The following is a 14,770-nucleotide window of genomic DNA, read 5'->3' as shown; positions in this document are numbered from 1 at the left end:
GATTTTACTAGGGTTCCGAATGATCTAGCAGGTCCTGAGGCGACCGTGTCCTTGCCAGGATTCTGGAGACCAAGGATCTCGCCGGTGGCGCCGAGGTGGATGCCTGCGCGGACGCGTGGTCCTCCTTGTCCTTGGTCCTGTCACCCCTGCTGGGGCCACCACTCGGCGCGCCCTCCACGGTGCCACCCGTCGTACTTCCGGTCTCGTTCAGGCTATCCTTGTCGTGCTGCTCATTGCTCGCTGCGGAAAGAAAGGGGGGAAAGGAGTGTGAGAAACGCGCGTTCGTGTAACATTCGGGTGATACGCAGCAGCCGGAAAAGTAGAACCACGCGCTTCTTCTTGCTACTTTCTTTCTTTGGCCTGCCGGGTCGCCGGAGAGAAATGTGTGTAACTTTCGCTGAAAGAATTTATACGTCTAGTTCTGAGGCGATAGCGCCCGCGGCGCTAAATAGTCATCACGGATTTGTAGATCTCCCTTGTGAGCCCCTATCAAGGAATCGTCACCTGTTCGGCATCTGTTATCTCAATTTGTACCACGGTCTCGAACGCGAAGTTCTCGTACGAGAAAGTCGCATTTAATGGCTTTAACATCTACAGAATTACATATTGAAATCTTCATTAATCTCTCGTCGATGTGTTTCTATGCTAACACAACGCCGGAAGCCCGAAACACACTCTTTCCTCGCTTATTGCATGAATTTTAAGCTGAGGTTGAGTCGAAAATTTTCATAACTTTACGACAGTTTTTTTATCATAATTTCTTATGCTTAACTGTTATTGTATTATACCATAAATATAGGTTACATCTCCCGATTTTTTTTAAATTCGAGTTTATCAATCATCGCGGATCGTTGTATGGCAGACCATTGAACGTACGGTAAAAAGATGCGTACAAATGCACGTCACTTGATTGATTTACGAGAGGCGCGAAAAAATTTTCCATCCGTCAAGCGAGCGATTGTTCATTTAGTCTTATCTCTATGCAGAACGATTTTCTCATAGCGATACTATTGTTTGTCACAGTCGGCGATAAGACGTGACACGCGTGCAAAGGGAAACGCTTTGAAATAATTAAGACATCTGGCGCGCGAGTTTACTTAATTGCTCTAATATTGCGCCTCTAATGATTCCTCATGCATTCGCGGCGCGACGTTGCGTAGCCTAGTGCTGCACAATGATAGCTGTTCCACTGCTGCGGCCTGCCAAGAACGTACGAGGCCTCGTCTAGTAAAAGTTCGGCTCTCCGGCGCGTTAAATAGCCGGCAATTACCGTGAGTGTAATGCCGTGTAATTAATGACGGGCGAAACCAGTAAGTTCTCCATCGCGCGCGGTTTCGTCCGACTGTTATATCGCTCGCGCGGCATTCGCACAATTCCACGTGTTCGCGAAATCGATTGCGACACTTTTTTTTTCAACGGCTCGACAATCAATTACTCTTTTCAGTTCTTGAAAAGATATAAGACATGTTATCGCGCGCGCTGTTTAATATATTCTTTATTGAATTTTAATTGGGATTTGTTTATTGAGATTGGTCTCGTGAAGCAATTGAGACATTTGTAAATAGATTCGGAAATACAGAAAGCTTTTAACGATAAGATTAATAAGTACCGTTCAATCAGCTGTTATTTTAAATTTTTATCATTCCGAAATTATTAGCTTGTCCCACTCTTTAATGATTTCAATTCTGCTCGATATAATTATTTCAGCAGATTAATGAAACAATTTAAATTGCAATTGTAGATTTTTACATAATACGATTTTTTCTATCTTTTTCAACGCTCTTGATGAATAATGACCAAATTTAGAAATAGCAAATGCTGTTGCAATTTAATATTTCCAATGCATATCATAAAAAATAATATTTCGAAACAGCTATTAAATGAAGCTCTTAATTAGCCATTAGCCCCGATTTTTCTTCTATCTCCCCGAAGGTGCATGATATTTGGCGTACTCATCCTCGAGATCGACACTTTACTTAATGAACCTCAGAAAATTACAACATTCTCTCCAATCTTAAAGGGTGCATGCGCTTCCACGTGAGACATAATGAATCGCTTAAGAAAGCAGTCGAGTATCGAGGCTAAGTTCTAAGCGAGCGACGCTTTTGACGGCCTATTTTGATCGACATCGGCATAGTGATCCGTAACGAACAGGATGTAACAATTACGGAGCGCGTATAAGTGGCGCTCGTACTCGAGATCATGCTAATAAGCTCCTCTTCGATTCTTCGTTCCGTTACTTCCGCGAACGCGGACTCGGCGCAGAACGTACGCACGCACTCTCTCGACGCGATGCAATCCGCATGCCATTAAAAAAGTAATAATAATAATCAACGCTGTACTCCGTTCCTCCATCCTCGCCCCGCGCCGCGCCGCATCTCGTCCGCACGCGGAATTCTCCGATCGTGCGTAATACAAATTGCGCGCGGCACCGAGAAAGTCACGAGTCAAGAGTCAACGCGCGCGACAGCTGGCAAAACGCGTCGCTCGTCGCGCGATTAACGAGCTTGAAGATCATCGCGCGTCCCGGAACGCGCGACATGTGTTTGATTCCGAGGATGACGCGATGATGGTGCATCGGCGCGAGCCACTACAAAGGACGCCAAAAGCGATTGAAGAGGTGAGAGGTCCCGGGACAGAAGGCACCGGTGTACCTTGAATGTACCTTGGATGCTGCAAGGTCTCTCGCGATGGGTTCCTTACAAAGTCTCTGTCCGTTTAACGTTTCCGATGATGTTTATGAAGGAATATTTTTCTCTCCAATATTTTATGCGTCATAAAGTCTCCTTGTGTAAATTATTAAGTCTATTTTTTTTACCAAAGTCATAAAGAAAATAATTGTTTTATAAGGTAATTGTTTTTTTAAGGTAATTTTCTTTATTTAATTTTAGTTGGAATTTGTTTATTAAGATTTATGGCCTCCTGAAACAATTGAGACATTTTTAGACAGATATGGAACACAGAAAGCTTTTAACGATGAGATTAATAAGTTCAATTGGCAGCTATTATTTTTATTATTTCGAAATTGGATTGAGGTATACCTAGAACGCGATTCGAAGATAGAGGAAGACATCCTTTGAAGGATTGCAACGCGAATATGCAGAAATCATCTGCAAGTGGCGTATCAAATCGATTCGTCGTGAATTACAAGGTTAAACCGTGTAAAACTGTGCGTATGAACTCAAAAGAAAAAATGCAATCGGAAGAGGTATAGTGTATTAGTGTAGCACAACCCTAGTTTTATGGAATCGCGATAAAATTAGTATCATCACGTACCGCAAACCACTATTTGCCGTGCGCCTGCGGTTCTATTCGCACCCGTGCATATTACGAGTCGATTGCAGAAACACGTTCTTTTCTTATCGGTTCAACAGTGACGATCGTCGTCAATAGCGACGAGTTCCGCAAAGTTCGCGATTTTTACAATTTCCTCGAGATTCGCCGAATCGATAAAGTCATACGGCAGGTTTGAGAAAGGATTCTGATTATTTATCTAACGATATATTGATGAAGCTAACGGTATCTTAAATGCGTAATAAAAAAAAGTTCACGCATTTAATTTGGGTGGTCCGAAAGCGAGTTAAGACGCTATAAGTTCGACGGAATCGTATGTTGCAAAATTAAAGTCGGTTACAATGTTACAATAGACAGCGTTTTTGCAAGCAGACTTAAAGTCAGTCGCAGTTTAAACTTAAACGATCAAGAGGAACAGTTAGGTGCGTCTTGCTTGCGGTATTACGGTACATTCGCGACATTGTAAGTCAGTATTTGAAATGTTAACTACAAAGTAGCATTTATAATAACTGTAAATTCTCTAATCTATCGCGAAGCGAAGATCATTTAGGAACTTTTTAATTAATTACTTAAAAAAATAATTATTTTTCATATATTTATGGGGTTTAAAAATTGCAAAACATATAAATCTATTTTTAATTAAATAAGAAGTTTTATATTAGAAAAAGAAATAACAAACGCAGTCTCTTTGAACTCATTGTCAGCTTGAGCAAGAGATTTAAAAATCGAATGATGAAACAATTTGGGAGCAAGCAAATAGGACTCGACCGTATCAATATAATTACCTAATTAAAATAATTATTAATAAAACAAAATATTAAATTTATAATCCAATCAATCTAAATAAAATAAATGAAAATCTTTAAGTAATTATTATTGAAAAGAAACAAACTTTATTTTGTTAATGATCAAATCTTATCCCAAGATGCTAATTCGAAGACGCTGTTGTAAAGATTTACCTGTACCTTCGTGCGTTCGTTACCGGGAAGCTATCGTCGCGACGGGTCGTCAACGGCGTCGCCGTCCATCACTTACAAAGCTCTCGCGAGGATGTTGCAACCGAGTGACGAATGGCGAGAAGCGCACGTGACGATAACGCGGCACCAAGTGGCGCAAGTAACTCGGCTGCGCTCTCGATGGTGCATCGACTCTTTCGGGGATATCGAACGGTGGCGACGGCAGGTGGTGGTGGTGATGGTGGTGGTGGTTCGGTTGATGACGGTGATGATGCGATTTTCTCGTAGCCTCGTTTCCCAGCATCCGTCAATACGTACGGCCGCGTACTCTCGAGCGCGTTTTTTTGCTTTTATTTTGCTATCTAGCGAGAATGTCGACAGGATAGCGATGCGCCTCGGGGGGCTACGCGTCGCCCTCCTAAATCGAACAGGCCATCGTAGAAGATTCCGCTATTCTCGTGACTCACTTACGACTCCTCGCGCTTCGATGCGTTCGATGGATTCGATGTGATGGTGATTTAGACGAGACATTGCGAACAAAGAACGGGTCTGCGAGAGCAAGAACCCCTTTGGCGGTACCAGTTTTTTTGTTTGTTGAATATATTAGAATATATTAGTAATCTTCTATACAAAATTAAACCTGCACTGTATATGATTAAAACTTGTCCAACAACTGTGGTTATTACACTTTCTTATGTAACCTATTGTCTTTTTTTTCCAATAAAATGTATATACAGATGGAACTAAAAGATGCTTATACAGGATGTACCTGGTGATACAAGCGAGAACGGGTTCCGAGCCTCATATAAAAGGGTTTTATTTTAAATTTTTTACTTATTTTTTTTAATGAAGAATCATCTCCTTTCCGCTTGTATGATCAGTTCTGGGACATCCTATATACACAAAACAATTATACATAATTCATTAAGAATGCTTGATTATTATATTCTTCATAAAATTAATGATTCTTAGAGAATGAAAGAAAATCGCTTTTTATTTAATTTTAAATGTATCTTAATAGAAATTAAATACATATCACATCTCTAATATAATATTTTTAAATATGTATTAAGAGAGAAAATAAATTGAAGACAGGAAAACAGAATAATTAACCGGAATTTAAGTATTAGTTGTTTGCAAAGACTGTAAGTGATTGATACTCAATTATAAATTCTTGGTCACGCATGAAACGCGATAATCGACCATATCTATACCATTACAGACGCTGAAAATTCAATAAATCCTCTCGAAATCTTCGCATTTCGTTTCCCGTGTGAAACACGCGAGGTACAATTATGCTCGTTAGTAAACGCCGATAATATCGCACCGAGAGTGCAAGAGGCTAATCGCCGACTTGGCGCACGGAACGGCCCGTTCTAAGGCAAAGGGTTAAACGCTCGTTTCGCGTGCGAGGAATATTATCCGGATGACGATCATTCGGATGGGCGTTAGACGATGCGGCCTCGATGCGCAGCGGCCCGAGCAAATTGCCGAGATTAATTTGTCGCGGAGCTACCCATGATGATCCGCCTAATAGACAGGCCGCCGCGCCGCCGCGATTACGCGTAATAAGCTGGCGCATTATATCCAGCTATGAGGTAAAGAAGAAGCAGCACCGCCAGAAGCGCGACTGCCACCTGCCACCTGCGAATTATCGATGATGATAATGGGTTTGATGCGCGATAGGGTATCGGTCCATTGACGATACATAACGTCCGTCAGCTCTTTGGCGTTTAACAGCGATTTCGCGTCCGATGTCAAGTCATTATCTGTCGATTCCGCCTGACAAGTTACGGGTAAAGAAGAGAGATGTGTTGACATTTGCACTTATCTTACATGATGCGACGGGGTATAATCGATTCGGGTAATCGATCGGTTGTGGGTTAAATCAATAACGACGACGCGATCGTTCGCCGTGGTGATTTCTTTTTTGCTCGATGAAGATTGAAGTTATCAAGATGGATCTTGGGATAATGTGGAGAAAGTTAAATGGTATTTCGCCTTCGAAACCTCAGAATGTTTTAGGGTGCATTATCGAAAATTGATTTTTTAAAATTATTTTTAATTACCTTTAATATCATATTACGTTCTTTTAACATTAATACCCTCATATTGATGATATATAGAGGACAGCCGTCAACTCCGTAACTATATATATAAGAATATCGCGATTAATGCAGTTTTATGAAGGAAACGTCCTATGTTCTGAACGTAAAAATGCCGGTGAAAGAGACATTAAGTACGCACGCAAAACGAGAAAAAGTCCCTTCACTAAATTTCATAAATTCTCTTGTGTCCCACTTTCGTCGCCCGTCCCACATCCGCATGTGCGACATTATGTACGAAAACTCGCGCCTTTTTTATTCGCATAAGTCATACGTAACGTTCAATTAACGTACCTTACTCACCGTAAGGTGTAATTTATTATTTCAATCTGCCAACTGTGCACTTTCTTGTGTTCTTTTTTTTTCCTCTGCTGTCACTTATATGCTTCCGATAACCCTGTTTTATGCCGCGTGCTTAATTTTGTTTGTTTTATCACTTTTATCATCTACTTTCCAAAATTTAGCGCTAAACGAGTTAGTGATAGTCTTAATTTCTTATACTTTAAATATTCTAATTTCTATCTGTTTACTCTATAATTTTTCTGCTTTAGTACTCACAATTCAATGTCGAAAGGAAGAAAGTTATGATTCGATAACGACGTGCGTGTCACGACAATTTTATTGTTATTACATTATTGCATTATTTGTGATAGTTATATTATTAAAAAGCGATATAATCATTAATGCAGAAAGAGGCCACGTTAATGAAACACTTAATAATGCGGAGAAAAATGGCAATCCAAAGATATCGATATGTGTTCATAATTAATTTCAGGAGAATGCGAATATTCGTGATGGAAAGCGAGCGGAGAATTGGAAATTTAATGAAAGTTTCAATAAAATAATTTACGTCAAAATCATTTTGGATAACGATGACTGACACGTACTTTCTCGGAATTTTATATACACATTATTAATGATATTTCTTTTACGTTTTTAATAATTATTACAAGACTTATTTCATCTTTTTTATTCTCATCACGCAAAGCAAAATTTGAATAACTTATTAAATTTTCATCTTTTTTATTCATGCGGAGCAAAATTTGAATAACTTCTCAGAAAAACAAACATAAATGAGTTAGAGAACATTTGTATTCTGTCTCTTTCAGTAGAATTAACGACGTCCATGCATTTTTCATTTAGAAACAAGCTTATCTAAATTGCTGGTATAATCAATATGTCATATAATGTTAAAAATACGAGAGATATTTACTGTGTTTCATGAAAGTTTCACGAGTGATTGCATCTTCTTTTTGATTCGAAACAATGAATAATATACCTCATAACTTCCGAACGTAGATCGTAAATAATATAATCCTTATATCAACACGCGTCGATGAGCAATCACTCAATCGATGTAATTAACAAATTGCGAATTGTCACGGTCGGAAAAGTTGTAAGGAGATTGATCGAATCTCGCACTCATTTATTATGAAAGGACTATAAAGTTTATAAACGATGTATATGAGCGATTATTTCCGACCGACAGGTTATCATCCGATTTATGCACGTGTATTCTATAAACGCTTAAACAGGTGCCTGATGGTCAGCAGATATATAAATTGACGGTGCCACATGTTTTCCGTTGAGAACACGAAATGCGACATTTGCAAATCTGGAGTCGGATCTGCCCATGCCAGCTGTCCGTCTTCTCGTAATGATAAATCTCTGAGATGAGATTGCGGCGGAATATTCTGTAAGTCGGAAACACCCATCCACAGTGTTTCATTTGCCGACTGGTCAGCATCCGAAACGCGTTCAAAGTCGAAATATTTTTATTAACTGTTAGTCAAACAGTTGCAAGATCGATTCAGAAAAAGTAGCGAAGGAAAGAGTTAAAAGATAAATTTAAAAAGACCCATGAATAAGTTATCTTCTTCGTTTTTTTTTTAACAATTTATTGATATCGGAGAAAATTAAGAAACCTCCAAAAAAAGAGATTTAATTAGGAAAAGAATTTCTTTCTGAATAATCTTTCTTGAAAATTTATGAATAATTATTATTTGCACATACAGATGTGCAAAGAGTTTCTTGGCATATTATACTCGATATCGTTGACCAAAGATGCGCTCAGGTGTGCTAACAGATGTGCAACAGTAATGACGCGTAAATACCCGTCGCTAATGAATAGATAAAAGGAGATAATAGCTGGCAAGAAAACGCGCAAGCAAGGACCGCAGGGAAGATCTTGCGATCGAATCACGTGTTATATCGTCAAGGAAACGGTTCTCGTACGCGATATTGCACTTTAATGACGATCGCTGTGGAAGATCTCGCCCGACTGTCGACGAGGATTTTATTATCGCAGTAAAATAATAAGAGACAAATGTTTTGCGGCGCAGCGTCGATCGTGTTATGGGTGCTTTGACCTTTTTTTTTTTATTCAGGTTGAAAGATTACGGCGGATTCTCTGGCTATTTCGCGCGAGCTGCGTAAAGACGTCGTTCGACGAGAGACGCAGCTTGTAAAGATAAGCACGCGCGGCAGCTCGATCATGTTATAACGGGATCGCTTACACGCCGAAGATTGTGCTTTATTAAAACACACAAGGTCCATTTAAGGAATATTAATAACGTACCTACAGAAATAATGCTTATGAAATCATCTCGCTGTACAATCATACGCGCACCGCGGAAAGAACGGTTTTGCTGGAGTATCTAAAAATTTAGCTAGACACTGATCTGAAAATAATTTTGTCGCATCATTAAAATAATTATGTGGAACACTCAAACTGATTGCTAAAATTTCGAAATTTTTTACAACGTTATCATCATACTTCAGCGACCTACTATAATTATTTTAATGATGCAACAAAATTATTTTCAAATCTGTATCTAGCTAAATTTTTAGATACTTCAGCAAAACCGTTCTTTCTGTGTGGACAACATGAGTGTTGCAAAAAAATTTTAATAAGAAACTTCCTTGGCTTTCTTCTAATTCGAGTCGGTCCTTCTTCATATTACGATTTGCTACCGCTCTGCCTCTTTTACAATTTGTTCAGGCAGATGTATTACCGCGCGTATCGTCGTTACTCGCGGTAACATTTTCCTAATGATCCAGGTAGAGTGTCATCAGCGAATCGCTCGACGAGGGAACATCTGCGTCGAAAAGTGTACAATAATGCTTACAAAATCATCTCGAGTTTACGACGATACGTGGACAACATAAGTGTTATAAAAAATTTTTAATAAGAAACTTCCTTGGCTGCCTTTCTAATTCGAGTCGGTCCTTCTTCGTTACGATTTTGGTACCGCTCTGCCTCTTTTACAATTTGTTCAGGCAGATCTATCACCGCGCGTATCGTCGTTACTCGCGTTATACAGCACTTTCATAATGATCCAGGTATATCGTCAGCGAATCGTTTCGACGAGAGAACATCTGCGTCGAAAAGTCGGGACCGTATGGCTATCCGCGAGAGGAGGCACGTGCGGATGTGTATATTTTCGCGTAGATGCAATTCGCGCCTCCGTTCCGTGCACCGCCACCGTGCATGCTGCGAGAAAAGTGGTTAACTGTACAGAGCGAAGCGGCGGCGGTATTCGGCGATGCAGCGCGCGGCGCGGCGCGCTGCGCTGCATCATCATCTAACTGCAGAGAATCAGTTATGTGTAACAGTGACTGAGGGCTGTCAGGAGGCTTTTAGTAACGGTGGCGTCATATGGCTGACAGATCGATGCTGCGCGACGATTAATGGAGCCGGGGCACGGTGTTGCACGGAGTAGAACACGAAAGTAAGTTACGGCGGCCGCGGGGAGGAAGTGCGCCCGCATTTCATCAGTTTCTTCCACGAATATGTTGAATCTCGAGATAATTAGCTCATTTGTCTGTAACAAGATCTCTTATTTGTGTATTCCCTTATCACTTTTCATCAATCCGCCGCTAGTGAAAGGATTGCAGGATACAATCTTAAATGGGCTGCTAATTAACGGGCAGTCGAGTACTTAATAGCTGCCTGGTTATTAGTTATTTTTAATATTTGAATGGTCCAGAACTCTATAATTGGACAACTCATATATTTTTATTTTGAACTACTAGAGATTATTATTATCTGATATTTAAAAAATATTATTAAATTAAATTAAATTAAATTAATTATTTTATTTTTATCAATGCACGTGCGGAAAATAATTCAAGGAATTGTATTAAACTTCGCATTATTTTGCACTTAGTTGATAATTGGAATGCTTAGCGTTCTATTAAAAATTTAAATGCGCTGTGCATCGAAAATCCGAATGAAATATTCATACTATTGCTTGATATTATTCACATTTTTACATCGCTATTGCAAATGCATCGGATTTACCGGATTGCCGAAGGCAAGATATTTTTTTCCGAATCCCTTTTGGATCATTATACGTACCAGAACATTGCACGTTGTTCAAAATTATCTCACCCCTCGCTCGTTCTCGCGCCCGCGCCGATCATACGTTTTCAAAGTGAAGTTTTTCTCTCCGCGGCGGAGAAAACGATTCGCAGCACGGTGGAATGGCCTCAAAAGTTATGTGCAAGAATAATAGAGGTCTTTTCTCCCGCTCGCGCGCGCGATTTTTACGCTTCTGGAGTCGTTGAAGAATTACGCAGGAGATCCGTTGCGAGAGGAGACAATGGCGGAGCCCGGAGCGCGGTTATATCACGTATTTCGTATTCCCGTTTAATTCCGATAGAATAACTCATGCCCGCTTGCTATGCATGCTTTCTAATTTCCTCGATGCAAATCTACATCCGCTCGGATGCAACGCATCGCTCCGGGAGACGTAACGCGCGGCGCGCTCGCATGATGAAGAACGCTCAGGCCAGTCAACCAGGAAACGGGCAGCTCGTCTCGGGCGCGTATAAGAGTAAGAGTCGCGATATTAACAACCCGATGACACTGGTTGTAATATGCCGATCGTAGCGGATGGTAAAAGGTGTGTAAAAATGGTGAAAGTCTCGTGCGGCCGCTCGCAACTCATGTGATATACGCTATTCTACGGCGGCCGCCCGTGCCGAAGAGCCACACCATATCGGACGAAGACATAATGAGAGGTCTCACGAAAGAAAGCAAGAACGAACTGTACTTGACTAGAAAGCTGCGTGTGATACTCGTTTTAACTCTCGAACAATGAAATAGCACATTAAGAATGTCAAAAACCGTTAGTATTATTATAGACTTCTTAACGTCACTGCAGGGGACCAAATTGCTAATACACGAGTCTTTGCGCGGAAAAGAAAAATAATGTGCCGAAGCACATTACTTTGTCTGAATATTACAAGTTAAAAGCGGATGTAATAAATGGACAATATGTACAGATAGTTTTTTTTTTATTAAAAATTCCATTACGATTTTTGTTAAAAAGAAAAATCGTCGAAAGTCAATAATATATTCAGCATATTGCTGAAACGGAATGACATCCTGTTCATCCTCCGCTGAGCTGCTAATGGCATCGAGTCATCCCGTAGAGAATCTAATTTTAGAATCGAGTAAGACAATTCACCGTTGCTCGAGCAAGGCAGGCGAGGATCGTGATAGACAAGCAGGTGCATAGAAATGCAGTCCTTAGTCGAATGTTGACCTTATCGTTGGCTCATGAACCACACTCCGCACGTAATCGAGACGCCGACGCGTATGCATACCCGGTGTACTATCTACCGCTACTCGAGTCCATTTTGCTGGACAATACCGTAAGACACGTGTCGCCACGCATACCGAATGTGTGGACGACATACTTTGCCGAATTATACGCCGTTGTCGTCTAGTCGTTGTCGGTGCCACTTAGTAATCTCGCAGCCTATTGCACGCACCTGATTGTAATTTACAAGTGAACAAGCTGCGACAAAAGAGATCGCAGGCGAGGAAAACAGCCGTGTCAATTTGCAGGCATTTATTATTAAGTTCATTAATTTTAATTGGTTCTTATAGAAACGATAATTATAGCTCCTAAATTAATAGTCATAAATATAGAGTTATTTAGTTTTAAATCAATATTTATAAATATGATTTTATATTCGTGATCTTAAATATAATTAATTATTCACGAAAGTAAATAAAATTTCACACATAACTCTCGTTTAAAATTAAATTATTTCAATTAAAATTATTTTATTGTATCCAGGAATTTCTGCTTTAATTGCTTAATAAACGACATAATATTTATAAAAAAGTGGGATAAAAATGGGCAATGAGAGAATAACGCGGTTGTTGGTAGTCACAATGACAATATTTAATTATAATTAACCGTAAATATTAAGATGTAAAACGGACGTTTTGGCTCCGCTTTGAGCCATATCAAATGATAAATGAAAGCTAATTCTCAACGGTCGTTAAGTTAATAGTAAGTAAGTGCTTCTTGATAGCGTGGTCAAGAAGCTATATGGATAAAAAAGTTGACATTAAAATTGACTACTTGAAGATGGTCAAGTAGTCTTGAGATTAAAAATAAAGCCGTGGAGATAAAATCCAGAGTACAACCAGTACATAAAATTGATGTAAAGACAACCAATTACACAGTATCATACCGATTTTATCTCCCGGGCTTCATTTTTAATCTCACATTCTCCAAGACTACTTGGCCATCTCCAATTTTAACGTCAACTTTTTTATCGCTATGACTTTTTGACCACGCTATCAAAAAAACACTTGTTTTAATTTTAATATGTTTTAAGAGACCTTCTCACCCCATTTCTCCTTCATCGACGTTGTCGAGATCGCGGATACCGTATCCGGTACATCCACCGCGCGTTCCTCTTTGCCGGGTAGAATCCCCTCGATACAATCCGACTTATCCACTTTCGTCACTGATCCTCGTTCGTTCTTCCAATCATCACTCTCTCTCTTGACGATATCCGTTCTCGGTTCCGCGAAACCCGACAGGTTTCGGATATCCGGCACCAGGGTCTCCTCGTCGTCCTCCCTGATCCTCCATTTCGCCCTCTGATGCTCTCTGACACCCTCTGAGCAAGGACGATGCTCGTCCTTGCTCTCCTCTTCCTGTACTTTTTCACTCTCCGGATCCACTACCTCTTCAACAAGTTCCTCCTCTTGCAGCATGTATTCTCTCCTCTCATTGGGATTTCCGTACACTCTGTAGGGCCCCACGAGGCCCACCACTCCTCGGGGCAGTGCCACAAAGTTCTCCTGGTCAGGCCAGGTATTCTCGTGCTCGCAACGATCGAAATACATTTCCGGCGGATCCGGGAGGGATTCTCTAGGCGTGTCGTAGAGCCACTTTCTTACCTCAACTCGCCTGGACACGTCCTTGGGGTCTAATTGCTGCTGTTCGGGCCTCTCGTCGGGCTCGATGTCCCGAATCTTATCGACAGGCCGAATCGTTTCCTCGTTCGCTTCGGAGGGCGTTTCCAGCAACCGTACTTTCTTCGGTTTTCTCACCACGCTGTAGAGAGTGTTCTCGTCCTCGATCTCGAGGATCGGCGACGCTTTATTTTGGGATGGTGACCAGACGCACGGTAATTCTCGCTGCTCGTTTTCCAGCTTCCGGTTCGGTTCGTTCTTCACCGCGCTGATCACCACGATCTTGCCGTGGGCACCCGGGGGGAGACCCTTCGTCGCGATACACTCGTCGCTGTCCAGAACGCTGTAGATCGGCTCGCGCGTCGCCGTTTGGATCCACTTGGGTCGTTTGTAAGTTTTCGAGGTGCCACCAACGTCCGATGATTTTCCGTCGACCGTCGCCGTGGAAATGCCAGCCAGCTCGGCCACCATCCTGACGAATTCTTCGTGTCCAACGGGTCCGCACCGGATGTCACGCATTCATCGAATCGTGACCGACGATTCGAGATCGGAGTACCGTATTAAAAGTGACGCGAGATTGATATTTGATTTGCGGCGCGTATAAAGAAGAATGTTTCGTGCTGTGAATTCTTAACCCTCAACGAACGCTGGAGCCAGCTGGAGCAGACAGTGCAGACACACTTTGGAAGAATTTGTGGTTTCTTTGAGAAATTAAACTCAAGGGTCATTGCTCGCTTGAGATTTATCAATTTCTAATTATACAATAAAATGTAAAATCAGATAAATAAATCTTTACCTATAAGAATCACTTTCGTCATATTGGCTCTTGAAAATTATTCTAATTTCTTTTGTTGCGCGCGTGGTATTAAAGCATAGAAGCGTCGTAAACCTTTCGTGGGGTTTAATCCTGAAGATCATTGCTCACCTTTAATTTGTCTTGAGAATATACAATTAACTTATTGTGTCTCGACGGAATCGTCTCAATTTACGAATGTAATGCACCAATATTCATGGATAATTCTTCAGTTACGAGGACCACTTTCTTCAACTTGTTGCTCGATTTACGTCTTAATTCTTATTTCGTTAACGTTTCGAATCCTCGCTGTTCGATCTAAGAACACCGAGTGCACCGGCTCGCACGCAAAAGGCAAATGGCACTCGGCCACTTTAGTTTTAACGAAGAACAA

The 14,770-nt window shown here is 40.9% G+C and overlaps 1 protein-coding gene across 3 annotated transcripts in view; it reads right to left on the bottom strand.

Moving 5' to 3' along the window:
- The window catches only part of LOC139770954 (proton channel OtopLc), a 28,558-nt gene that overhangs the window by 6,371 nt on the left and 7,417 nt on the right, over window positions 1–14,770 (bottom strand). Inside the window, exons 1-2 of one of the 3 annotated variants that reach the window (XM_071703277.1) lie at window positions 4,260–4,413; window positions 9–240 (exon numbers count right to left, since the gene is read on the bottom strand). Coding sequence is in view for 1 of the 3 variants with exons in the window: in XM_071703275.1 (XP_071559376.1) it covers window positions 9–240 (232 nt within the window). In the remaining 2 variants the exon portion in view is untranslated. Of the gene's footprint in view, window positions 1–8; window positions 241–4,253; window positions 4,414–14,770 lie in introns of those variants that run through there. The other 2 variants (XM_071703278.1, XM_071703275.1) reach the window with 2 other exon arrangements.

The sequence above is a fragment of the Temnothorax nylanderi genome, unplaced genomic scaffold (genome assembly GCF_030848795.1).
Source record: "Temnothorax nylanderi isolate EJ_2023f unplaced genomic scaffold, tnyl_v1.0 TNYL_tig0035_pilon, whole genome shotgun sequence".
In the NCBI taxonomy this organism is placed as follows: domain Eukaryota; kingdom Metazoa; phylum Arthropoda; class Insecta; order Hymenoptera; family Formicidae; genus Temnothorax; species Temnothorax nylanderi.
Note: the sequence above shows the minus strand (reverse complement) of the source record. Positions and strands in the feature narration are given on the sequence as shown.